Source organism: Vipera ursinii, assembly GCF_947247035.1.
Source record: "Vipera ursinii genome assembly, chromosome: 7".
NCBI lineage: Eukaryota > Metazoa > Chordata > Lepidosauria > Squamata > Viperidae > Vipera > Vipera ursinii.
The window spans coordinates 58,124,843-58,151,762 of NC_139521.1; the positions used below are offsets into that span (position 1 = coordinate 58,124,843).

At 42.6% G+C, this 26,920-nt stretch overlaps 1 protein-coding gene across 3 annotated transcripts in view; it reads left to right on the forward strand.

Annotated features, from left to right (window-relative positions):
* Window positions 1-3,575: 3,575 nt before the first annotated feature.
* Window positions 3,576-26,920, forward strand: part of SLC9B2 (solute carrier family 9 member B2) — a 32,285-nt gene continuing 8,940 nt past the window's right edge. Inside the window, exons 1-9 of one of the 3 annotated variants that reach the window (XM_083367753.1) lie at window positions 3,576-3,740; window positions 7,897-8,067; window positions 8,516-8,622; window positions 10,379-10,547; window positions 15,790-15,960; window positions 17,704-17,846; window positions 21,016-21,143; window positions 22,645-22,820; window positions 24,703-24,809. In XM_083367753.1, coding sequence (XP_083223879.1) covers window positions 8,530-8,622; window positions 10,379-10,547; window positions 15,790-15,960; window positions 17,704-17,846; window positions 21,016-21,143; window positions 22,645-22,820; window positions 24,703-24,809 — 987 coding nt within the window. In that variant the 5' untranslated portion in view covers window positions 3,576-3,740; window positions 7,897-8,067; window positions 8,516-8,529. The remainder of the gene's footprint in view (window positions 3,741-7,896; window positions 8,068-8,515; window positions 8,623-10,378; window positions 10,548-15,789; window positions 15,961-17,703; window positions 17,847-21,015; window positions 21,144-22,644; window positions 22,821-24,702; window positions 24,810-26,920) is intronic. The other 2 variants (XM_083367755.1, XM_083367754.1) reach the window with 2 other exon arrangements.

Here is a 26,920-nt window from a genome sequence, read left to right on the forward strand (position 1 = left end):
GCAGAATATCAGCAAATAGCCTGTGCCTGCAAAGATGAAGTGAGGAAAGCTAAGGCTCAAAATGAACTAAGGCTTGCAACCAAAGTCAAAAATAACAACAAAAAAGCTTCTTTCAACATGTAAAAAACAAGAAAAAAGTTAAGGAAATGATTGGTCCATTAGTGGGGGAAAGTGGCAAGAAGGTGACAAGCAACAGGGAGAAAGCAGAACTATTTAACTCATTTTTTGCATCTGTCTTTACACAAAGGGAAAAAACAGACCAACCTATCAAAAATAGTACCATAAAAAACAGAATAAAAACACAAGTTAAGATAGGCAGGAAAATGGTAAGTGAGCACCTGTCCAGCCTAGACAAGTTCAAATCACCAGGACCAGATGGATTACAACCCAAGGTTCTCAAGGAATTGACATGTGATCTCAGAACCACAGAACTATATTTTTCAAAAATCCTGGAGCACTGGGGAATTACCAGAGGACTGGAAAAGAGCTGATGTAATTCCCATCTTCAAGAAAGGGGGAAAAATAGATCCAGGAAACCACAGACCTATCAGCCTGACCTCAATACCTGGGAAGATTCTGGAAAAGATAATCAAACAACGAATCAGAGAACATCTAGAGGCAAACAAAGTCATTACTAAAAGCCAACATGGGTTTGTCAAAAACAGATCATGCCAGACAAATCTTATTGCATTCTTTGACCAAGTGACAAAATTAGTGGATCAGAGGAATGCTGTGGATATAATTTACTTGGACTTCAGGAAGGCATTTGATAAAGTAGATCACAACCTACTACTTGATAAGATAGAAAAATGTGGGTTAGACAACATTACCATCAGATGGATTCGTAGCTGGCTGACAGGCCGTACTCAGCATGTGGACCTCAATGGAACTGTATCTATGTGGAAGGAAGTGTGTAGGGGGGTGCCCCAGGGCTCTGTTCTGGGCCCAGTGCTCTTCAACATCTTCATCAATGATTTGTATGAGGGGATAGATGGGGAACTCATCAAATTTGCAGACAACACCAAGCTGACAGGAATAGCCAATACTCCAGAAGATAGGCTTAAGATACAGGAGGATCTGGACAGACTTGAACACTGGGCGCTTTCTAACAAAATGAAATTCAATGGTGAAAAAAGTAAGGTTCTACATTTAGGCAGGAAAAACCAAATGCACAGGTATAGTATAGGTGGTACCTTGCTCAATAGTAGTAACTGTGAGAGGGATCTTGGAGTCCTAGAAGTAGACAATCACTTCAATATGAGCCAGCAGTGTGCTGCAGCTGCCAAAAAAGCCAACACAGTGCTAGGCTGCATTAACAGAGGGATAGAATCAAGACCATGTGAAGTACTAATACCACTTTACAATGCCTTGGTAAGGCCACACCTGGAATACTGCATCCAGTTTTGGTCACCATGATGTTGAGACTCTAGAAAGAGTACAGAGAAGAGCAACAAGGATGATTAGGGGACTGGAGGCTAAAACATATAGGGAACGGTTGCTGGAATTGGATATGTGTAGTTTAATGAAGAGAAGGGCGAGGGGTGACATTATAGCAATGTTCCAATATCTCAGGGGCTGCCACAAAGAGGAGGGAGTCAAGCTATTCTGCAAAGCACCTGAAAGCATGAGAAGAAGCAATAAACTAGTCAAGGAGAGAAGCTACCTAGAACTAAGGAGAAACTTCCTGACAGTTAGAACAATTAACCAGTGGAACAACCTGCATCCAGAAGTGGTGAATGCTCCAACACTGGAAGTTTTTAAGAAGAGACTGGACAGCCATTTGTCTGAAATGGTATAGGGCAGGGGTAGGCAACTTCGGCTCTTTTATGACTCGTGGACTTCAACTCCCAGAATTCCTGAGCCAGCATAGCTGGGAGTTGAAGTCCACGAGTCATAAAAGAGCCGAGGTTGCCTACCTCTGGTATAAGGTTTCCTGCCTGAACAGGGGGTTGGACTAGATGACCTCCAAGGTCCCTTCCAACATCATCATCATCATCATCATCATCATCATCATCATTATTATTACATATAATCATGACAGCGAAGAAAAGGAGTCAAGAATTCACTGTGTACTGAACAAATGTTTTGACAATAACAAGGTGACAATAGGTACCAGGAATTTCAACAACATAAAGTAGAATAAACAAGGGGAGCAAAATAGATACATTCTCTAGCAGAATTAGGAGAAAAAATGATGGACAGACTTTATGTTACAGACACAAAGGACAGACTGACCAAGCATGTGTAGACAAGTGCACTTTAACAAAGGATGCAACAGTTTACTCTGGGGGGGGGGGGTTATGCCTGATTCATCTAAGCTAAATGAAATAGAAATTCAGGCTTTCAAGAAACAATTAGCTAGAGAACCCTAGGACACACAGGGCATCTGTAGCAAGGGGTACTTTAATCCAGAAAGGATACTTTGAGATTAGATTATGTTTTTGTCCTTCCAGGGCTTTTCCTTGGCAGCAGGATCAGGATTAATGATATAAAATCAGAAGAATATTTTGATTTATTTACAGTTCTCAAGCTTTGCCCACTGCAGCTGTTTCCATCTTTTCATTACTAGTAACAAGGTGGTTTTAATGGACTGTGCTGGCTGTATAGGATGTTATGTTCATGGCCTACATACTCCAACCTTAAGTATGAAAAACATTTTGAAGTTTATACTTTCTCCCTATCCATACCATAAGCTGCACTGGTTTATACTCTATTTGTGTCCGGTCCAGATGTAGGAAAATTAACAGGCACAAACGTCAAACCCACGTTTTTTTTGGTAGCAGATCCCCAGCAACGACCAATCAAAGGTGAAAGACACTTAAGCATCTTTAGAAATAATGCATATGCAAGTAGCCATCTCTATTTCCATCGCAGCGTATATTTGCATTGTAGCAGTTTGGCATTATGCAAAACGGCAACATGACGCTTTAATTTTGGCTTGGATTGTGGCTACCATGAAGTACAAAGATCCCTGTACTGTACGGCTACTGTAGGACCACTGCCAACTCAGTGATGGTGGCTTAGGCAACAAACCAGGCCGCGGAGGCTTGAGAACGACATGTGCGTTTCTCCCAGGAGTAGGCAACCTCGGCTCTTTTATGACTCGTGGACTTCAACTCCCAGAATTCCTGAGCCAGCCAAGCTGGCTCAGGAATTCTGGGAGTTGAAGTCCACGAGTCATAAAAGAGCCGAGGTTGCCTACTCCTGGTTTATTTATCCTCATCTGCTTTTCCTCGGTTCTCAACTCCCCTCCCGGCGCTACGCGTTGGCTGGCGCCGACGAAACCACGTGGTCTAAAATGACAGAATCCGCCGGGAGTCTCCCATTTTTGCCGCTCCGGGCGGATCTTGTGGGCTTTGGAAAACCTTTCACCCGGGTGAGGGAAATCTCCCTCTTGGCACGAGCTGCCGCGATGGCTCGCACAGCTAACGTTTTCCTGGCCAGCAGAGGCTCTTCCCAGCCGCTCCTCCTCTCTTTGCCACACAGAAGGGAGGGGAGCGTTATTTATATCGGCGGCGCGACCTCGGAACCGCGGAACCAGGCGAAGGGTTTAGAAGGCAGCGGCGTCCAGGAGTTAACGCTGCAACCTGCGGCTGCCTTTTTTCGCCCGCCTGCCTTGAATGGGGTTGTCTTTCGGGACGGCTCATCTACTCTTGACAAAGGCGGGCAGCCAGGGGATCCGCCTCCGCTGCAGTCTCTGGAAGGAGATCGGTCGCTCTCTGGCAACTGTTGGGACCGAGGTACGTTTTAATCTCAGAACTTTTCTTCTTCTATCCCAGCGTTTTCCAACCTTAGGAACTTGAAGATGCGTGGACTTCAACTCCCAGAATTCCCCAGCCAGCTATGCTGGCTGGGGAATTCTGGGAGTTGAAGTCCACGCATCTTCAAGTTCCTAAGGTTGGAAAACGCTGTTCTATCCGGACCGGGCAGATCCATTCACAGTGGTGCATCACTGAACGACCTATTGAGGTCCCGCCGTTTCCATCCTTGCTCGTGAATCGATCTAGTACCGAGAATGGAGAGCAAGGTGTTGAGGACGGTCACTCGTCCGTGCCCCCTCCTCGCGAGTGGCAAGACATATTTGTCAGTTCCCGCCGTCCAAGACTTCAGATGTACCTTAAGAGTGCCTAGGTTACCGGTAGCACTCGATTTACGACCACAATCGAGCCCCAAATTTCTGGTTGTAAGCGAGACAATGGTTAAGGGAGTGATGCCCCATTTTACAACCTTTCTTGCCACAGCTGTTAAGTGAATCACTGCAGTTAACTTAGGACGCGGGTAGGCAACCTCGGCTTTTATGACTCGTGGACTTCAACTCCCAGAATTCCTGAGCCAGCCATACTGGCTCAGGAATTCTGGGAGCTGAAGTCTACGAGTCATAAAAGAGCCAAGGTTGCCTACCCCTGACTTAGAACGGTCGCTAAGTGAATCTGGCTTCCACACTGACTTTGCTGGTCAGAAGGTCACAAAAGATGATCACATGACCTGGGGCCCTGCAACCTTCATAGGTATGAACCAGTTGCCAAGTGTTTGAATTTTGATCACATGACCATGGAGATGTTGCAATGGTTGTACTGGTAAGTGTGAAAAATGATCATAAGCCACTTTTTTCCAGTGCCATTGTAACTTCAAACTGTCACTATAAATGGCTGCAAGTCGAGGCTTACCTGTATAGTACTTTGCTATCTCTTATATATTTATTGTCTTAACTGCCCCACTTGTCCAAAAAAAATCACCCTCTCTTTGTCTGCTTTGTGGGGCATCATTTATTCGTTGAAAGCTTGTCAGTTACAGTCTGGTTAATATTTTTAATTATAAACGTTTGCTTCTGTGTGTGTTTCTTGAGGCTAATGAAGTATTCTCACTTTAGAAAAGGAGCTTTGAGGTAGGTTAGGAATAGCACTGATACAAATCCTTGTAGTCTGAGTGGCAATGATATATTTTTTTTATTTTTATTTTTTAATTCCATTTATATCCCGCCCTTCTCCGAAGACTCAGGGCGGCTTACAAGCTTAGCAGTAGCCTTCATTCTATGTATATGCCTGCTTATTAGGGCTTTCACACACACACCCAAGCGGCATTATTACAAAGTCAGCTTATTGCCCCCAACAATCTGGGTCCTCATTTTACCTACCTCGGAAGGATGGAAGGCTGAGTCAACCTTGAGCCTGGTGGGATGCGAACCTGCACTAATTGCAGGCAGCTGGTGTTACTTAAGGAGGCATTAGCCCACTGCTCCACCAAGGCTCTAATAATCTTCTAATAAGTACTTTCTAGCCCATTCCTCAAGGCCTTCATTAGATGCACATAATGACAAATGAAATGAATGTGGGTGACCCTTAGTTCCCTAGAAGTGTCTTGCGTTCAAGAGCATTTAATGTTATGCCAGGGCGGATAGTGACCGTGTCAAGGTTCCTTTCTAAATGTGATTTAATGAAGCTCTTAAGCACTAAAGTCCATTTCTTGTATAGATGTCTACAGAGGGGGGAGAGGAGAGAAGGTGGTCACAAGGACAGGCACATAGCAAAAAAAATTGCAGGGACTTGTCAACACAAATCACATCCACACCTGTGGTTGTAGCTTGCACTGTGGCATAATACACATTTTGGCATCATTATGGCTAGGAATGAATGGTTGGTTTTTCACATTGTGCTGGTCTATGATGTAATTGGGTTTGGTTTAGAATGTGTTACATGAAGCATCCATTGTACTGTAGTTTATAAACCATGTTTTTTTGGCTTATCCTTAAGTATGTGATTTATTCAAGAACAGTTGAGGCAGATCATGGCTTTTTTGTAAAACCAACAGAGTTCAACATCGTTTATTCTTAAGTGTAGTACAGATAGGTTGAAGTTCTAGCACCCAGCTACAGTTACAAGACTGACATTCCCAAAGATAACTGATTGACTGCTGACCAGCAGGTTAATGATTAGGTTTACCTTAAAGAGAAGTACAGTGGTGGCCAAATATTTACGGACCAATATATTTCTATGCAAACTTGTCAATACCTTTAGTAACAGAGGCAGATTCCAAAATGTTAACACACATACAGTTACAGTTAAACATAGTTACACGTGTACCCATACAATTACTATAGCTCACAATACTGGCAAGATACTGTATATCTGCTCCTGATTTTCCTATAGCTAGAATAAGTCTGTCCACCAAGGTGACTGATTTCATTATTATTTTGGCATCAACAGAGTATCCCCAGGTGGAAAAAGTTAGGAAGGCAGTTGCACCTATAAAATTAAAAGATGTATATACACATATACATGTGTGTGTATGTATATACTGTGTGTGTGTGTGTGCACATCATATATATATAATTTGTTATTAGCTAAAAGCAGTGTCCAACCATAATGATAAAGGATACTGACTTCTCCCAAGTAATATTTGTAAAATGGAGATAAAAAATGTTCAGATAGATTTTTACTGATCTGCTACTGTTGCAATTTTATGTTGACATATTTTCTCTTTTATTAAAAGCATAGTTTAAAGCAACATATTTGAAATCTTAAAAATATCTGTACTGCATTTTGTCCAATCTACCTTTTTTGTAATTTGATATTTGCTTTTTAGCTGCTTTATAACATACTGTATAAATGACTTTTCCCATTATGGAATCTTCTACCATATCTGTAACTCCACAATATATATAATATCAAATTTATCATTAGTGGGGGAGATTTGAAAAAAAAAAATCTGTGTCCAAAATTTCCCAAGGCCTGCTGGCTTCAGCTGGTTAGATTAGCATACTCAATTTCTTCATTCTTGGAGTTTTTTTTTAATCCCTATGATATAAAATTTTAAACAACTGCACCATGTTGAGGCACAGGATTCAAGTTCTTAATTTGTGGAAATATGTTCCTGTTCTGTGAGTTAAAGATACTTTGTTCTAAACCTTATGTGATAACAGAAATATTACCAGAAGTAGATTTTAGCTGGCAGATCTTTCTGTGATTGTTATTTAATACCACAAGCCAACTCTCCAATCCACTACATTGTTACAACTCCATTCTGCTATTGGATATCACCTCTGCATCATCCTCTGCATGGCAGTCAGCTCTGGAGTTTAGGTTTGAACTACAAGTTGCTTGTCATGCCTGTTACATTAAAAGCAAAAACTGAACCGTCTGTTTCTGTAGAAGTCTTCACTGAAACTTCCTTGGTGTAAATGAACAAGCTGGTGTATATTTGCAAAAGTTTTATTTGCCTTTCATTGCCTGTCGTTTCACATATTTTTAGAAACTCATGTACTATATTTTACATTAGCTGTAATTAGCATAAGTGTGTATCAAGCAGGTATGCTCTTCAGGAAATTAGCTTCAGCCATTTCTCCCTGACATGCACACCAAATAGGAAACGTTCTCTTGATTTTGCATGCTACACAAAGCAGAATAGCCACTAATGCTCACTCCATTGTGTACTTCTACACCCATTTCAGCACTTGACCTGGTAAAGCAAATTTCATTATCAGTCCAACTAACAAAACCACCTTGTTCTTTGTGATGAGATGAAAAGATATTTTTGCCCAGTGTACAAATAAAAGAAACAATTCTAGGCTTACATAGATCACTGCTTCTACCAAACATTAGTAAATGTGGCAATAATTTTAGTAACTAAACTCGCATTTGGAGAAATTGTTTTGTACTTTTTTGTAAAAAAATCAGAACTAATAAAGAAACTGCTAATGAAGGTAATTCAGTTTCAAGTTGTAAATGTACGTAATTGTGTTTTGGGAGTCACACTTTCATATATGGAAAGGATTGAACGTTATTTTAATCAAATCTATTCTGAACATTTTCCAGAGTTCATTGTTAGTCAGCTTGAACATATGGAGATACTCACTACACAGTCATTGTGCTTGTGACCATGTCACATTTTTGCATCCAGTTCCAGAATCTTCATCAAGAATGTGTTCATGTGACTAGTGATTCAGGATAAGCTGACCCAGAAATAACTCTAACAAAAATAACAAATCAGCTGAAATAATCCTCATCTACTATCAACAGGTTAATCTTTAGAATTGGCCTTAGGAAGAGTTTTGACAGACGTCTACCCAAGGTAAGAGCAAATACTCACATTCTTTGCATCCTCAGCCATGTAATTCTCCAACCAGTGGTTCACTCCTCAAAATAATTTGTGTTATATCTGCACATGGCGGGAAGACTTGTAGAAAACTGGGAAAAGAAATCAACTTACAAATATATTCTGAGGACCAATGTGCATGTGCATATTTACATATATATGAAGAATGTGAGAAAGAGGGAGAGAAAGAGAAAGTGCGTAGATGAATTTCATATTGGAATCCATTTAAAAGTATTATTTGGGGGGATTATATCAATCAATTTAAAATAGTCTTTGGGTTAATATTGATCACCTAACATATGTAGGCCCTTATTGGATGTTGTAATGATGATCATGTGTCTATGAATGCTACTTCATTGCCGGAGGTGCTATCTTTTTTAAAGTAGATGGTATCTTGTTTTTTTCCCTTTTTTTTGCTTTTCAGTTAGGTTGATCAAAATGGCAGAAGACCCAGTGACAGTGAGTTGGAAACCAACACCACTATCTGCAAATGCTAGCAATAATGTAATTCCCATGCATGGAGCAACTCAGGTATTTGTTGTTGCTGTTGTTATTTTACAACTATGTGATTTGGTTATTTTCATATATCCATAACAATCTCCCCCAGTCTAGTGAATCTTCCATAAATATTGGACTTGAAATCCAGTGGAACATTCTAAAATATGGAACTATTATGGGAGTTTCTGAACTACAACTCCCACAATCCCTCACTACTAACCACTAAATTCCCCTCCAATTTACTCGACAGCGACCATTCCAATGTACTGCTGTTATTAATTTTGCGCAGAAAAGGGGAGGGTTGAGCTTGACCTCTATAACACTTCTGTGTAGTTTCTTTGGAAGTGTAAAGAAATATGCAGTGCTTTTAAAGAAGGCATATTTTATGCTTTGGATCATTAGAAAAGATTGACCATAAGCTGGTTCTGATAATAATGGCCTCATATAAATCTATGGCATTGTTACATCTAGAATATTATGAACAGTACAATATTCTAGTAATCATATCTCAAGAGAAATATTACGTTGCTGGGAAGGTGGAGAAAAGGTAATCTAGAAGATGAGGGATTTGAACGCCTTCCCTATGAGGATAGGATGCAGTGGTTGGGACTGTTTAGCTTGGAAAATTGACAAAAGAAGATACGATTGAGGTGCATAAAAATGGTTGATAGGGAGAAGTTCTCCATATCCCATAATACTAGACTAGAGACTATTCTAGCAGAAAATGCAAAATGCAAAACTGATGCTTTTTCATATGATGTATATTCAACCTGTAGTATGTGCTGCTTCAGGACTTGTTATTGGCTAATAGTTTGCAGTTTTAATTATTGACTGCTACTTGTTTACATATTAGTTTCTTGGAATTGACAGTGGGAAAAAAGATTGATAGTCTTATTTCTGGGCTTGCTAGATGCTTCTTGTGGGCCCTTCTTGAGATGGAATGTTGGCTAGATGATCTCATGATTGAACACTGCCATTTTCCTGGATGCTTTGTCGACTTCCCTATGGAACCCTGGAATTCCCCTCAGTCTCACTACCAGGCCAGACTATATACAGTAGTGATTGGGTTACTTTTGAGTAATGAATTACTCAGGGGTAATATATGCATTATTGTAACAGTTTAATACACATAATCCTCAACTTACAACAATAGGTACTGGAATTTCAGTTGTTGTGGTCATTAAATGATGTTATGACCATTTTCATCAATCATTAAACAAATCACATGTTTAAGTGAATCACGTGTTAGTTAAATGAATCAAATGATTGTCACTAAATGAACTGCTGTAAGTCAAGGACTACCTGTATTTCCTGAAGCTAGCTATGAAACTGATCAGTGATAAACCCAATGTTTATCATGGAACTCCTGCTCCATGTTTTTAAGCAGGAGTAAATTGTATCAAGACAAATTCTTAAATTGCAATTATAAACCACAAAGCTTCATTCTATCTATCACTCTCAAAAGAAATTGGATTACAACTTATCTGTTGTATGGACATAGACTAGAAGTGAGCATAAAAGTCAGATAAACAATTTGAATAGATCTAAAGTCATAAAGGACCTACAGACTTCATAAACCAGCATATTTATCAACAACTGTTCTTGTCTAGACATAATTCAATTCAGTTCAATCCAATTTGGTGCCATTATTAGAATTCAGCTATGGAACAAATTTCTCCAGACAAAATTTTACTTAGAATTAAGTTCATTACTTTTGAAAATTGAAAAAAATAGGACTTAGAATGTGACAAATGGTTGTTCCTAATATTATTTCTTGATTTGTACTCAGGATGTTTTGGATTCTGGAGGCACCAGTGGCATTGTACAAACAAAAGAAACAGCTCCATTAAACAGATGTGAGGAACACGCTCAGGGACCTCTGGCTGAATTAAAAAGTTCAGGAAGACGAATATGTGCTTGTCCTCCTCAAGGCATCATTGCCAGAATAGCAACAAATGGTGAGGGGAAAAAGAATTTTTAAAAAGCCCCTTTTTTGTGGAGCATATTTAATTGATGTCTAGTATTTTAATCTGTTCTAGAATAGGTCAACATGGGAAAATAGCTCCGAAGAAAATGTGAGTTGCCCTTTGGACGTCTTATAATTCATGCTGGGTGGTGCATGCAGAAAAGTGTAGGAGTAATAGAATATATCATCCCAGTCTCTTTCCTCCACACCCACTTCTTTTCAGTCTTATCTTCCTATTAGCTCTCTGACTTGCTCATGGGTTAATGAGTGACTAGTGAAATTGTAAATTGTACCCAATAGAAAAGTATTGATTGTTCACAATGCTGGTTCCCTTGATGGTGACAATGGTCCCTAACAAGTCAGACTCTCTTCAGTCTCATTCTGTTGCACAGAGTAGAAGGGGTTATTTAGGCTACTGAGTCCAAATAGTCCTGGAATTCCATTTCTACAGCCCCCTGCCTCTGTCCAACTATTGTGCAAAGATTGCTAATCTGACTGATGAAAATCAACAGAATATATTCTTGTAATTTGAGGTTGGAGTATTACAATATATTGGTTCTATGAACTCTAAATTAAGCACAATACTATGAAAGCAAGAGGGTGAAAGGTGGGACTAATTGTCAACCTTTCCCAAAGCAAAGCTTGTAAAATAATGCCTCTTATTTCACATTATTGTTCCACACCCTTTGTATCATTGTTAGATGCACTTCAGCCTTTAGACCCTCCGAATATATTCAATAAGTATATCAATCACACCACTTTGCCCCAATTTTCTATGTTAATAATTTGATTCATTTCCTTGGGTAGATGTGCACAGTGTATTCTAGGCCCAAGGCAAGGATATCGGAGTAGCATTTAAGGTGACATCTGCACCCATAAGAATGAAGTCCTGCCCTCTCTTTTTGTCTGTCACATGGTCACATCTTGATCTTTTTACTCCCTTCCTATGGATGCCTCTGGCCAAGGGCCATATTTGATCTTTTAATTTTATAATGAAAAGTGGCCTGTTTTAGAGTGGCCTGTTTTACATCGGCAGCCCCATAGTGGCCTGTTTTACATCGGCAGCCCCATAGTGGCCTGTTTTAGAGTGGCCTGTTTTACATCGGCAGCCCCATAGAGGTGGGAGCTCTGTGGGTGCTGCCCCACCCAGGGTGGGCATTTTGGACCATCCCCGGAGGCAGACTCGCGTCCCGTTGTGAGAGGACGGGTTGTGGTATGCCTCTGGGAGCATCCAATCAAGTGGCAGTGGTTGGTGGATGGCCCAAATGTCCCACTCCTTTCCTTTGATCCTCCTGTTGGTTTCAATCATTGGACTGCCCTCTCTGGACTCGCTGACTGGATGCATCAATATTCTGACACGGACTTGCTCGCCCTCAGGGGTGCCCCCCTCTCCTGGGTGCGTCCCGCCTTCTTTTCTTTTCCTAATCTCGATGAGGGGCCCAATTGTTGGGACCCTGAGAGATGGCCGGGAAAGGCCAGGGGCTCTCGATATAAACCTAATAAGAGGCCCCTGGTTAATTTTTTAGCTAAATTTTTTAGGGGGTTGGGGAGGGGGGTGGGGGGTAGTGGTTGTCTGGCGGTGGGGGGTAGCCAAACAACTTTGTTGCAGGCCAGGCCTGGGTCTGACGGCGTTCAGGGGGAGCGGGTTGTGGTTACATCTGGGGCTCTTGAGCGGGTCGTGGGACTACCAATTCCCACGACGGGGAAAGGCAGCAGGCGGATAGACAGGGGGCCATATCGTTACCGGGAGGGCCGTCTCCGCTGTCTTCAAGCGGTGAGGCGCTCCGACCCTCTGGTTCTTCCCCGAGGTCCCGGGAGCGGGGATGTGCAGCCTCCTGAGCTCCGGCTGGTGTACCTGAATGCCAGGTCCGTGGTTAATAAAGCTCCCCTCGTTAGGGATTTAGTTGAGGGCGAGCATGCGGACCTGGCTTGCATCACGGAGACTTGGTTGGGCCCAGAGGGTGGGGTCCCTTTGGTTGACCTCTGCCCACCAGGTTTCCGGGTGCTACACCGGCCACGAGCTCAAGGTAGGGGTGGGGGAGTGGCGGTTACCATTAGGGAGACCTTATGTCCGCGGGAGGCCACCGTTTCTCAGATAGTCGGGTGTGAGTCTCTCTTCATGAGATTTGGTCCTGGGGCGCAGTTGGGCTTGCTGCTGGTGTACATTTCGCCTAGTCTCACAGCGGCAGCCCTGCCCGAGCTGCTCGATATCCTCTCTGGTTTGGTGGTTGAGTTTCCCAAACTTATAGTTTTGGGAGACTTCAATCTACCATCCCTGGGAGGTTCATCTGAGCTAGCTCGGGAGTTCATGGCTTCCATGGCGGCCATGGACCTGACGCAAGTAATTTCAGAGCCAACTCATGAGGGAGGCCACACCCTTGACCTGATTTTTTATCTAGACGGTGGTTGGATGATCTAGGTGGGGGCTCTCCATTTATTATGCCCCTGTCATGGACCGATCATCATCTCCTGCGGCTGGTCTTCCGCTTTGCCACCCCCCGCCGTGGGGGTACGGAGCCAATTAGATGGTACCGCCCCAGACGCTTAATGGATCCTGATAGATTCCAAGCGGCGCTGGGGTTCCCACCTGCCTCCACTGCTCACAGCTCGGCTGATGCCTTAGTGGAAGCCTGGGGAAGGGCAGCCACTGAGGCACTTGACCGGGTTGTACCCTTGCGGCCCCTGACCCGGCGCAGATCCCAGCGAGCTCCATGGTTTTCCGCGGAGCTCCGGGAGATGAAGCGCCGGAAACGGGGCCTAGAGAGCTGCTGGAGGTCTAGCCGATCCGAACCCGACCGGTTGCGGTTAAGAACCTATATTAGGTCTTATCTCGCAGCGATGAGGGTGGCGAGGTGTAATTACTTCTCCACCCTCATCGCGTCCGCAGATAATCGCCCGGCCGCCTTGTTTAGGGTGACTCGCTCACTTCTCAATCAGGAGGTGAGGGAGGATCCCTTGCAAGGTCGTGCCGAGGAATTTAGTCATCATCTGTCGGATAAAATCGCTCGGATTCGGACCGGTTTGGACTCCAGCTGGGCAGAGTCAGGCGATCAGGACACGGGCGGTCTTGTCAATGTTATCTGGGAAGAGTTTGATTCTGTGACCCCTGATGAAGTGGACAGGATTATGGGGAGGCTGAGCTCCTCCACATGTTTGTTGGACCCGTGCCCTTCCTGGCTGGTTTATGCAGCTAGGGAGAGGACACGAGGCTGGCTCCAGGCGGTTATATCTGCTTCTTTGAGTGAGGGTTATTTCCCCACCGTCTTGAAGGAGGCGGTGGTGAGACCTCTCCTCAAGAAGCCTGCCCTGGACCCAGCCGTTTTGAACAACTTTCGTCCAGTCTCCAACCTTCGCTTTCTTGCGAAGGTTGTTGAGAGTGTGGTGGTGCATCAGCTCCCTCTGGTCCTGGATGAAGCGGATTATCTGGACCCCTACCAATCGGGTTTCAGGCCCGGGTACAGCACGGAGACGGCATTGGTCGCTCTGGTGAATGATCTCTGGAGGGCGCGGGATAGGGGACATTCCTCTGTCCTAGTCCTATTAGACCTCTCAGCGGCTTTCGATACCATCGACCATGGTATCTTGCTGCGGCGTCTCAGGGGATTGGGAGTGGGAGGCACAGTTCTTCAGTGGTTCTCCTCCTATCTCCTGGGACGCTCGGAGTCGGTGTTGGCAGGGGGGCAGAGATCGGCCCCTAGGTCTCTCGTTTGTGGAGTTCCTCAGGGGTCGGTTCTCTCGCCTCTCCTGTTCAACATCTATATGAAACCGCTGGGTGAGATCATTCGTGGTTTTGGAGTTGGGTATCATCAGTATGCCGATGATACCCAACTTTTCTTTTCGACCCCAAACCACCCCAGTGATGCCCTCGCCGTGATGTCCCGTTGCCTGGAGGCGGTTCGGGTCTGGATGGGGAGGAACAGACTTCAGCTCAACCCTGACAAGACTGAGTGGCTGTGCATTCCGGCATCCCGGGACATTCCAAATGTTCCATCTCTTTCTATGGGGGGTGAGCTCTTACCCCCCGTGGATAGGGCTCGCAACTTGGGAGTCCTTCTAGATTCACGGCTTACTTTGGAAGAGCATATAGTGGCCGTGACTAGGGGGGCTTTCGCCCAGGTTCGCCTGGTGCGCCAGTTGCGGCCCTATCTGAACCGGGATGCCCTGTGTACAGTCACTCATGCGCTCGTGACCTCTCGCCTTGACTACTGTAATGCTCTCTACATGGGGCTTCCCTTGAAGACCACTCGGAGGCTCCAACTGGTACAGAATGCGGCCGCGAGAGTTGTCTTGGGAGTTTCCCGGTACTCCCATGTTACACCTTTGCTCCGCGAGCTGCATTGGTTACCAGTTGTCTTTCGGGTGAGGTTCAAGGTGTTGGTTACGATCTTTAAGGCCCTACATGGCATGGGTCCGGGTTACCTCAGGGACCACCTGCTGCCGGCATCGACTCCCCTCCGCCCTGTGCGTTCCCACAGAGAGGGCCTCCTCAGGGTGCCGCCAGTCAGGGAATGTCGACTGGTGGCCCCCAGGGGGAGGGCCTTCTCTGTGGGGGCTCCGGCTTTATGGAATCAATTGCCGGTGGAGCTCCGGATGGCACCAGACCTTCGAACTTTCCGTCGGGGCCTGAAGACCCATCTGTTCGAATTAGCTGGTCTGGCCTGATGGGGGATTATGGGCTTTTAATTGTTTTTAATCTGTACTTCTGTTTTTAATTGGGCATGGATTTAATTCTTTTTTAATTTTTGTATAGTGTTTCATATGTATGCCCTGTGAACCGCCCTGAGTCCCACCAAGGAGAAGGGCGGTATATAAATCAAATAAACTATAACTATAACTATAAAATAATATTCCAAGAAATAGGAAATGATTAACACAATTACCCCTCAGTCATACATGTAATCACTTCTGCCACTTTGAACATTACAATTTGATAAAATTTACATTAGTCTATGATCCAATTTCCATCATTTGGTTGCGTGTCTGATTGATAAGAAATTTACTGGATTATGCAGATTTATACCCACAAAAGAGAACATTTAGCAAAATTGGATATATTGGCCTTAGAAGCACAGGTTTGCTTCTTCCAATTTTATAAGTCATAATTCAGATGCAATTAGTAATAAATAATTAAAGAATAAGTAATAATTCCTTTAAACATTAATATAAATGTGTGAAGAAATTCTGTGAAATATTTTCAATATGCTTACATATTTTTCATTTTTTTCTTCTTCCAGTGGTAGCAATAGCATTGATCTGGGCTGTATTCTGGTCAATTACAACCCATGAAAGTCTTCCTGGTGGGAGCCTCTTTGGATTTTTATTCCTCTATCTTTTTACTGTAATTGGTGGTAAAATTATGGGCTTAATTAAATTTCCTGGCCTGCCTCCACTCCCTCCTCTTTTGGGTAAGTATGTTTTTAGATAGGCTGTATCTTTCCACATTTAGATTGGTTATTGAAACAAATAGTCCATTGTCAAACTGCCATATAATACAAATTTAGATCATTAAGCTATAATTAATTGGAAAATACAATATTACTTAGTGAAGATATTTTAATTACTGGGAATATCACTCAAAAGTTGACTAATTTTAATTATTTATTCATTAAATTTATATGCTCCCCATCTCATTATCTAAAGGAATGGGTATGACTCTGGGTGGTTTGGGATTGCTGTTTGATTTTTTTTGTTTACAGATGAAATAACTCCTATAATAAGGAATCTTAAAACAAATAGTAATAAATGTTAAGTCTTAAGGGTACAAATTAAAAAGTAACAATTACAAAAATGTTTCCATTTCTCAAATAAATATTCATCTTGATCTTTAAATAATGAGAAAAATGAATTGATTATCTCCTTTTAAAGATAAATTATCAATTATTTTTTTCAGTTTACCACCTCAAACTGTCCCTGTTTCACTAAGAAGTTTTTGTAAGGGATCCTTCATGTGCATGCAACCTGCAGATTACTTATATTAATTAATATTTTTTTAAGATTTTAATTATTCCTTTGTTCTAAACTCACTACTTTTTGGGTCCAGGGATGGTTCAATTTACAATGCAGCAATTACTTCATTTTTCAAGTGTTTGACTCCCACGTAGTGTTTTAACCATAACCCAGTTACTATGGGTTCACACAAAATATTGATCCATAAACTAAACAAAGATGTTGAGTTTGCCTATGAAGCTAAAAAACAAATCAAAACAAAATAAAACAAAACAAAACCCCCTAGTCAGTTTGGTGGGTGGTATTGTGGTATTCTAGTTGAGCCAGTTGTTTAAATGTGTAAAAATCATTATCATTCAGCTCATCTTGTGATAGCAGCATTAAAAGGTGTAGATTATTGTTCTATGTATGCTTGATTTAATTTTTGATGATTAGGTCTAGTAAAAAGAAACGTATGTTCACACAATGTGCAAATCCCTGCTGCCAAGCCATAGTTTCCTGAATAATATTACCATATTTTGGCTTATCATGATTAGACTTAGCTCAATTACTTTCTCTCAGAATGTGACTGAAGTCCCACATCATGCTAAATCATAGCTTACCTAACCATGGTGTACTGCATAAACCTCCATTTAATAAACCCTCGTGGCTAGTTCTACATAATACACAGTACAAACCAATTATTATGTAGCACACTGCCTAGATCAAGCAAACATGATTTAACACGCTCAGTATCTTTGCATCTAATAAGCTCTAGTCTATGGGATTGTTAAATTTATAAAACAAAATTTGGTGGAATACAAATTTGTACATATTCAGGAAGAAAATATTATCTGTGGTGTTCGGAGATCAAGAAATGGGACTCTATATGGTGCAAGAGTATGACCCTTTGACTGCGTGATCACAGAGCAACTGTTGTCTTCTTAAATGTTTGGTTCAAGCAGTGCTTTTTTTGCAAAAGAAAAAGGTGCCGGAACTCACACGTCATACAACCCGCCTTGCCTATCCTACAAGGTTCCATCCAAAAAAGGTGCCGGAACTCCGTTCTGAGCGTTCTATGACAAAAAAAGCCCTGGGTTCAAGTGGTGTTTTGTGGATACAAAAGGAAAACTTCTTTGAAGGCACTGGACTTCATAGCAAACTTTTCAGACTTTGTAGCTGCTAATTATGTCAGTAATATGCATCTTTTGCCTCCTTTTTAGGAATGTTGCTTGTTGGATTTCTTCTAAGAAACATCCCACTGATCACTGACATAGTCCTGATCAATGTGAAATGGGGAGCCACCCTGAGAAGTATTGCTCTCTCAATCATCTTGGCCCGGGCTGGCCTTGGCCTTGATCCAAAGGTGGAGTATCAAATGGTCCTTGCTTAGCAAATGCATAGCTAGATGATAAAGCTGTGACTAAACTCTGATTCATATACTGAACTGGGTCACAATTTGTTTAACCCTGGCTTATTGAGAAACAAAAATGGCTGGAGCTGCATTACAGATTAAGGCATAGAGTGTTCCTAAATTGTACTTTTCAAAATTTCAGTAATCCTCTCTTAACATAATCATCAACTGGCTGGGTTCCCAATGAAAATAATGGTGCCAGCTCTGAAATTGGCTTAAAATTGTTTCAAGAAACAAAACACACCCTCTCTCCTTAGAAAGCCGCACCCAATACTGAAAGTCCTAGGTTCTCTTGCATATATTTAACAAGGATCCACCCTCTTTACTTTGTTTCTCACCCAATGCAACTCCCAATCTCCCCAAAATTCACATATATTTTGGCTACCAAATCCACACATTCAGATAGCCATAAGTCATAATTCACAACTCCACCAATTAGGTTTATATGGCACACATTGTGATTTAACTAATGATATATTTGTATAATGTGTGACCCCAGTCCTCATCTTAGATTAATTTGGAACCACTTTTCCTCTGATGCAATGACCAAATGTTCCTTCCAACCAAACTTTCTTTGTGACATTTGGCTTTAAAAAAAACATGGAAGGAATATTTTGTAGAGATGTACATTTAATTGCAAGATGAACCTAAATGCCTCAACATTCCCCATCTAGTGTTTTCCTGCGATGTCAGGTATAATTTCCAGGATCCCAGCCCCCATATGTATTACCAGGACATGTGTAAGAACAGTTTCAACCCTGACCCTGTTTATCTCTGTGGTAAGAGCTATAATGCCCCCAGTAGAGCAGGGATATTATCCTTAAGTGCAAGAAGTGTTAACTGTTTCTCTTATAAAAGATATTTGGGGATTTTGATCTAGAATGTGAGGTCTTGGAAAAACTTTGCAAAGAAAACAATTAGGTTTCTTGACACCTGATGGCTTTGTGGACACATCCATGTGGTTTTCTTGTCAACAGATTGTTATTATCCTATTCTGGATACAGTAGCTTATGCTTCTGGTATTTGTTTGGGTTTTTTTGAACTTCATTTTGTTTTTTTCTGGGATTTGTCCAACATTACTTGCTTTCTGAGAGCAGCCAGGGATATCAAGCCTTGGTGGAGCAGTGGGCTAATGCCTCCTTAAGTAACACCAGCTGCCTGCAATTAGTGCAGGTTCGCATCCCACCAGGCTCAAGGTTGACTCAGCCTTCCATCCTTCTGAGGTAGGTAAAATGAGGACCCAGATTGTTGGGGGCAATTAAGCTGACTTTGTAATAATGCCGCTTGGGGTGTGTGTGAAAGCCCTAATAAGCAGGCATATACATAGAATGAAGGCTACTGCTAAGCTTGTAAGCCGCCCTGAGTCTTCGGAGAAGGGCGGGATATAAATGGAATTAAAATAAAATAAATAAAATAAATAAATCAATGCGTGAATTAGTTTGGTCATCTGTACTGATCCTCAGGATTATGATCAGTCTTGCCTTTAACTGAAGTTAGACCGTTTCTGAGCCCTGTTCACTTAGAACAGTTTAAATTCATTCAGAGGTAACATAAACTATGATTTACAGTAATGAGACATAACTAGCTTTGAGGATTAGATATTCCTAGCCTTTTTTCCCCCTGGATGATTGAAAAATCAAAAACTTCTGCTTTTCACTGAGATTAGCTAAATTGTCTGAACCCTGAACTATGGCAACCTCCACTATATTTAGCTCATAATACTATATATAAAACTCCACTATATTTAGCTCATAGCTGTTTCATAAATTTATAATTAAAATTGACTTCCTTCAGTCAATGATAAGACTAATCTATTTTAGAGTTTTAGCAATGTAGTGGTTCTAAAACTCAAGCATATTCTTCTAAATTCCATCTGTTAATCATGCAAACTGATAGGAGCATACCTAAGCCTTACTAAGATACAGTATTGCCATGACACTAATGCTGTGTTTGTGCAATATATTGTGTCAGTTAATTGATAAAACCCATGTAGTATATTATCTGAATCTGGACCATGGATCCAGTTGTAGAGGACTTAACAATAACCTGTAACCAAGTTTACAATTAATGCATCTTAATCTAGATTCCTCATGTCATCCAGGCCAATTAATCTTTCCTAAATGTTTCTGGCTTCTGGCCAAAATGATTGGAACTAAAATAGATGTAAAATGTCCTTTTCCCTGATTTTTTAAAAATTTATTATGTAAAATTAAGACCATATGCCAGATTAGACTTAATGCATTAAGCAAATACATTAAACCTCTGGCATGCTAAATGTTGCCATATTATAGTTCTTAGCAGTCTCAGCCAGCATCTCCAACGGTGAAGGAAGCTGGAAACTGTAGTTCAGCTATGTCTAGAGTGCTACAGTTTACCTGTTCCTGTTTTTTGCAGAAGCAAAACCATTGTAAACTCAGCAGATAAGGAAAAAATCCTCAGTTCTACCACCTTTTCTAAAGCAGCATGCTCACTAGGTAGAGCTTTCATATACAGGTGGTAAAAAGCCAGTTGGGATCTCTCTTATTTGCTGCCATCTGGTAGATACCCAGATTTTTTTTATGGCATCCCCATCATTGTGCAGAGCCAACTTGGTGCAATGGTTAAGGCCTCAGGATAGAAATTGTTTTAGTTTTGCCTTGGGCACAAAGCAAGCTGGGTGACCTCAGGAGTCACTTCCTCTTAGCCCCCAAAAGGAGGGAATGACAAACCACGTCTGAAATCTTGCCAAGAAAACTTCAGGGACTTAACCACAGAATCTACAGGAGTCAATAGTGACTCCAAGGCATAAAATAATAATTAAATAAATAAAATAAAATAAAATAAACAATAAAATAAAATGTAATATTTTCATCACAATGCCTTAACACAGCTTGGCCAAGAGGGAACATAGATGCTGATCCCAACCAACCAACAAGAATACACAGCAGAAAATAAATTATTAAAACATAGTGGTTAGAAGGCTATTCAGATAAGCAGAACAATCAAAAACTGTGTCATAAAACCTCCTGAGGCAGGTCCTGGGTCATTGTCAAATAGAGCAAATCTCACAGGTTTTTATTCCATGGTCTTCAAAACATTTAAAAAGCAATTCCATTGACTTGCACATGCATTTATCTTGCAGGCTCTGAAAAAACTAAAGGCTGTCTGCTTTAGATTAAGCTTGGGACCCTGCCTAATAGAAGCGTGTACTGCGGCAGTCATATCTCATTTTCTTATGCACCTGCCATGGCAGTGGGGATTTATGCTTGGGTAAGCCCCTCTTCCAACTCAAAAATGTTTTCTTTTCTGGGCCAGAATTGTTTTTCCTCTTCCATGAAGTCATGGGTAAAGTGTGGGTGTCACATCTGATTTAGTTTGATTATGCTGTAAAACCTATGTTCTTATCATATCACAGAGAATTAGGGTACGATTTGAAATCCTGATCCATGAATAATCTGGAATTTACAAAGTTGCATATTCAGTGAGAAAAACTACTGTAGGTTAAATCACCATTAATTCAAAGGTAAATTTTCTTTTAATTTTTTTGATTTATTTAATCCTGTTCAGAAGTCTTTTAAAAAATATCTTGCCGAGACCTATCTTTAACAACAATTTCTTAATAAACCATGACTGGATAGTTCATGTAACATGCTGAACCACAAACTAGTGTATTGTAACAGTGAAGCGCTTAGATTAGAAGCAGAGAGATTCATCCTCAACCCCAAAAGCACTCTGGGTAATCTTGGGATAGTCATTTGCCTTTCAAATCAATTTATCTCACAGAGTTATTTTTCTGGGAGAAAATAGAAGAAAGGAATATTATGTATAGCACCTTAAGCTCCCGAATCAAAGGTAGATTACAAATAATCAGCAACTACCGGTACTTTGGTTTACAAACTCAATAGCTGGGCTTATACATTAAGCCACAATAAATAATTATGATCTACAATTATGATCTATATTACATCAATCCAGCGTGCTTCAAGGACTCAACCTATATTCTTAACATAAAGTGATTCTTAGAACACCTTCCATCTTGACTACTGCAATGCTCTCTACATGGGGCTGACCTTGAAAAGTATCTGGCAGCTTCATTTGGTTCAAAATGCAGCAGCCCACATGGTTTTGTGAGGCCTAGACTTGCAGATGTGTCATTTCTCCTGCAGCAGCTGCATTGGCTACCGATTTGGTTCCAGATCCAAGTCGACGTTATCACCTTCAAAGCCCTACATAGCTTGGGAACAGCTTATTTTGCCAATCAGATCTACCCAACCCATCAGAGCAGGGAGGCAGGGAATACTTCCTAAGGAGGTCCATCTGATGGGAGCAAGAAGGGCTTTCTCTGTGGTGGCTCCCTCCCTATATAGCACATCATCCTTGCAGAGATAAGATTGTCACCCACTTTGGCAGTCTTTCACAAGGCCCTGAACATATGGTTCTACCAACAGGCCTAGGGACCCAGAATTGCATGGAGTCCATTAAATGGTTCATTTGATTGTTGTTGCCAGGAGGGCAAGGGTTATTGCTGTTTGTATTATTTATGTATTGGGATTTTATCCTTGTAAGCCACCTGGATTCGTTGAGGGTGAGTTGGGCAGCCATATACATTTTCATAAATAAAATTAGTACTTTTGTACTGTATTTTCCAACTCACAACACAGTTCTTCAGTTTTCCCTTTCTCTTGTAAATTGCAGGTCCTACTCTGACAGTGGAAAGTGGAATAACTATAAATTAATGTCCCTAAAAATTAATTTGTGTGTGTCTGTTCAGATTTGTCTTAGGTGCTGTGTCTCCTGCAGTTGTAGTCCCTTCAATGTTGGTTTTACAAGCAGGAGGATATGGTGTTGATAAAGGTGTCCCAACTTTGCTAATGGCTGCAGGAAGTTTTGATGATATTCTGGCTATCACAGGTTTCAACACCTGCTTAGGGATAGCATTCTCTTCAGGTACCTGTCTATTCTATTGATAAGCCACATCCAAGCCACTATCCTCTCTGTCGTAATGCTATGTTTCTTCTATACAAGTAATATGCTTTGTATAAAAAAACCTTTTATATTGATTTTATGTCTAAATCTTTGTGACACAATAAAATTCATAAAATTGAAAAATTGTCCCTTTGATCAGGATAAACCTGAGACCTTAGTGTGCATATTTCTTTACTGTCTCTTCTATATATACCTTTGTGACATATACTTTACACCATATAATATAGATCAAGTTTCAATGAAGGAGAAGTGGTTTGTATTACAAATTGAGTTACCGAGTTACCAAGTTCTTATTGGCAGCTATTGCCATTAAAAGGCATAAGGCAGTGATTGTGAACCTATTATATGCATGTCACAGGTGACATGAGGCCTCCAGACTGTCTAGAACAGAGTTCCCCAACCTTTCCAGCTTTGTGGACCGGTGCAGGGTGGGAGGGGATGGTTTAACACAGGGGTGTCAAACTCAATTTCATTGAGGGCCGCATCAGCATTGTGGTTGCTCTCAGGGGGCCAGGTGGGTATGGCCAGGGTGGGCATGGCCTACTGGGTAGGCGTGGCTAGAGTGCATATGGCCTACTGGTTGGGTGTGGCCAGCTCTACATCGTTCGCATCAAGGGTGCCTATGGGGGCCTGGGCAGGAGTGGGACAGATCTGAGGGTCTCTGGCAGAAGGAGGGTCTCTGGGCCAGGGCCAAGGCAGTGGGGGCCGTTCCCTCACTGTTTCCAGGATGGCTTCGCGGGCCACATGAAACCACTTCGCGGGCCTGATCTGGCCCCCGGGCCTTCTGTTTGACATGTCTGGTTTAACAGGTAAGCGGACACATGCACGCAGCTCCATTCGTGCAAGATGGGAATGTGCATGTGCTCACCCGCTGCTTCAGATAGCCCGGTTTTGAACAGGTCACAGCCCGGTAGTGGGCCATGGGCCAGGTGCTACAGACTCTTGATCTAGAAGTTGCTCTGAGCTATAATCCAGCAATATTAGCCAGCATAGCCAGTCGTAATGGATATATAAGAACCAAGTCTAAGGTTTAGCTTTAAGTATGCACAAAATGTCCCATAAATGAGTTAGAAATATTCGGGAAAATTCTGAGATACTTTGTCTTTCTTCCCCATGATGGTTTCTCAGGAATATTCTTGTTTCCAAAATGCTTTCTACAACTCTAATATTAACCTATTACTTATACGGTTTGGTGTACCTGAGAGTATCCTTCCTCTCATACAGATATTTCTAATTACTATTATCCTTATGAGAGGCCCTATTGATTGTATCACATATTCTAGATAAGGGGTCTTCAAACTTTTATGACTTGTGGACTTCAAGTCCCAGAATTCCTCAACCAGGCATGCTGGCTGAGGAATTCTGGGAGTTGAAGTCCACAAGTCATAAAAGGGCCAACTTTGAAGACCCCTGTTCTAGATATAGTATGTATTTTCTGGAACACTTTTTCCTTCAAAATAAAGCTTGTGAAAGCACCTGTAAAACACATAATTAATCCTTGAGAATCACAACAGCATGCAATATTCATTTCCAATATTGTATTGTAAATATCCAGACCATTGATACCTAGCCACTATAATTCAGTGGGACAAAATCAAGATATGATTTAGTACTTCATACAGTTCAGCAACTCCTGGAAGACCACCTGTTTCTCTCCCTTCCTGGGATACAAAATTCAGCTAGAAGTATCTTCAATTCTTCCTTTTCTTTTACTGTCTTCTTTTTGTGTAACAATAATCAAAATTGGATGTTTTCTCTGCTAAGCCAGCCATGCTTATAAGTGTTAGCTAAGGGACTATCCAAAAATCCATTTGAAACCTCTGTTTCTGCTTTGCCAAAACAGGTTCTACCCTTGAAAATATCCTGCGAGGTGTATTAGAAGTTGCAGTGGGTATAGCAGCTGGTGGGCTGTTAGGAATTTTTATTCGTTATTTTCCAAGCAAGGATCAGGTAAGTTTTAGTTTTATTAAATTTAGTTTAGTTTTATTAAACTTTTATACCGCCCTTCTCCCGAAGGACTCAGGGCGGTGAACAGGGCATATAATAAAAATACAAAAATACAAAAGTTAAAATAGAATTAAATTAATGCCCAAAATAAAACAATAAAATATACAAATATTTAAAACCCAAATTAACTCCCCATCAGGCCAGGCCAGCTTGTTCAAATAGGTGGGTCTTTAACCCGCGCCGGAAGGAGCGGAGATCCGGTGCCATCCGGAGCTCAACCGGCAGTTGATTCCACAAAGCCGGGGCACCCACAGAGAAGGCCCTCCCCCTGGGGGCCACCAGCCGGCATTCTCTGACCGGAGGCACCCTGAGGAGGCCCTCTCTGTGGGAACGCACAGGGCGGAGGGGAGTTGACGCCGGCAGCAGGTGATCCCCGAGGTATTCTGGACCCATGCCATGTAAGGACTTAAATACCATCACTAAGACCTTGAACCTCACCCGGAAGACAACTGGTAACCAATGCAGCTCGCGGAGCAAAGGTGTAACATGGGAGTACCAGGAAACTCCCAAGACAACTCTCGCGGCCGCATTCTGTACCAGTTGGAGCCTCCGAGTGGTCTTCAAGGGAAGCCCCATGTAGAGAGCATTGCAGTAGTCAAGACGAGAGGTCACGAGCGCATGAGTGACCGTACACAAGGCCTCTCGGTCCAGATAGGGCCGCAACTGACGCACCAGGCGAACCTGAGCGAAAGCCCCCCTAGTCACGGCTACCATATGATCTTCTAAGGTAAGCCGCGAATCTAGGAGGACTCCCAAGTTGCGCGCCCTATCCACGGGGGGTAAAGACTCAACCCCCATAAAAAGAGATGGAACATTTTGAATGTCCCGGGATGCCGGAATGTACAGCCACTCAGTCTTGTCAGGGTTGAGTTGAAGTCTGTTCCTCCCCATCCAGACCCGAACCGCCTCCAGGCAACGGGACATCACAGCGAGGGCATCACTGGGGTGGTTTGGGGTTGAAATAAAAAGTTGGGTATCATCAGCATATTGATGATACCCAACTCCAAAACCACGAATGATCTCACCCAGCGGTTTCATGTAGATGTTGAACAGGAGAGGCGAGAGAACCGACCCCTGAGGAACTCCACAAACGAGAGACCTAGGGGCCGATCTCTGCCCCCCTGCCAACACCGACTGCGAACGTCCCAGGAGATAGGAGGAGAACCACCGAAGAACCGTGCCTCCCACTCCCAATCCCCTGAGACGCCGCAGCAGGATACCATGGTCGATGGTATCGAAAGCCGCTGAGAGGTCTAATAGGACTAGGACAGAGGAACATCCCCTATCCCGAGCCCTCCAGAGATCATTCACCAGAGCGACCAATGCCGTCTCCGTGCTGTACCCGGGCCTGAAACCCGATTGGTACGGATCCAGATAATCCGCTTCATCCAGGACCAGAGGGAGCTGATGCGCCACCACACTCTCAACAACCTTCGCAAGAAAGCGAAGGTTGGAGACTGGACGAAAGTTGTTCAACACAGCTGGGTCCAAGGCTGGCTTCTTGAGGAGGGGTCTCACCACCGCCTCCTTCAAGACGGTGGGGAAATTACCCTCACTCAAAGAAGCAGATATCACCGCCTGGAACCAGCCTCGTGTCCTCTCCCTAGCTGCATAAACCAGCCAGGAAGGGCACGGGTCCAATAAACATGTGGTGGAGCTCAGCCTCCCCATAATCCTGTCCACTTCATCAGGGGTCACAGAATCAAACTCCTCCCAGATAACATTGACAAGACCGCCCGTGTCCTGATCGTCAGACTCTGCCCAGCTGGAGTCCAAACCGGTCCGAATCCGAGCGATTTTATCCGACAGATGCTGACCAAACTCCTTGGCACGACCCTGCAAGGGATCCCCCCTCACCTCCTGATTAAGAAGTGAGCGAGTCACCCTAAACAGGGCGGCCGGGCGGTTATCTGCGGACGCGATGAGGGTGGAGAAGTAATTACACCTCGCCACCCTCATCGCTGCGAGATAAGACCTAATATAGGTTCTTAACCACAACCGGTCGGATTCAGATCGGCTGGACCTCCAGCAGCTCTCTAGGCCCCATTTCCGAC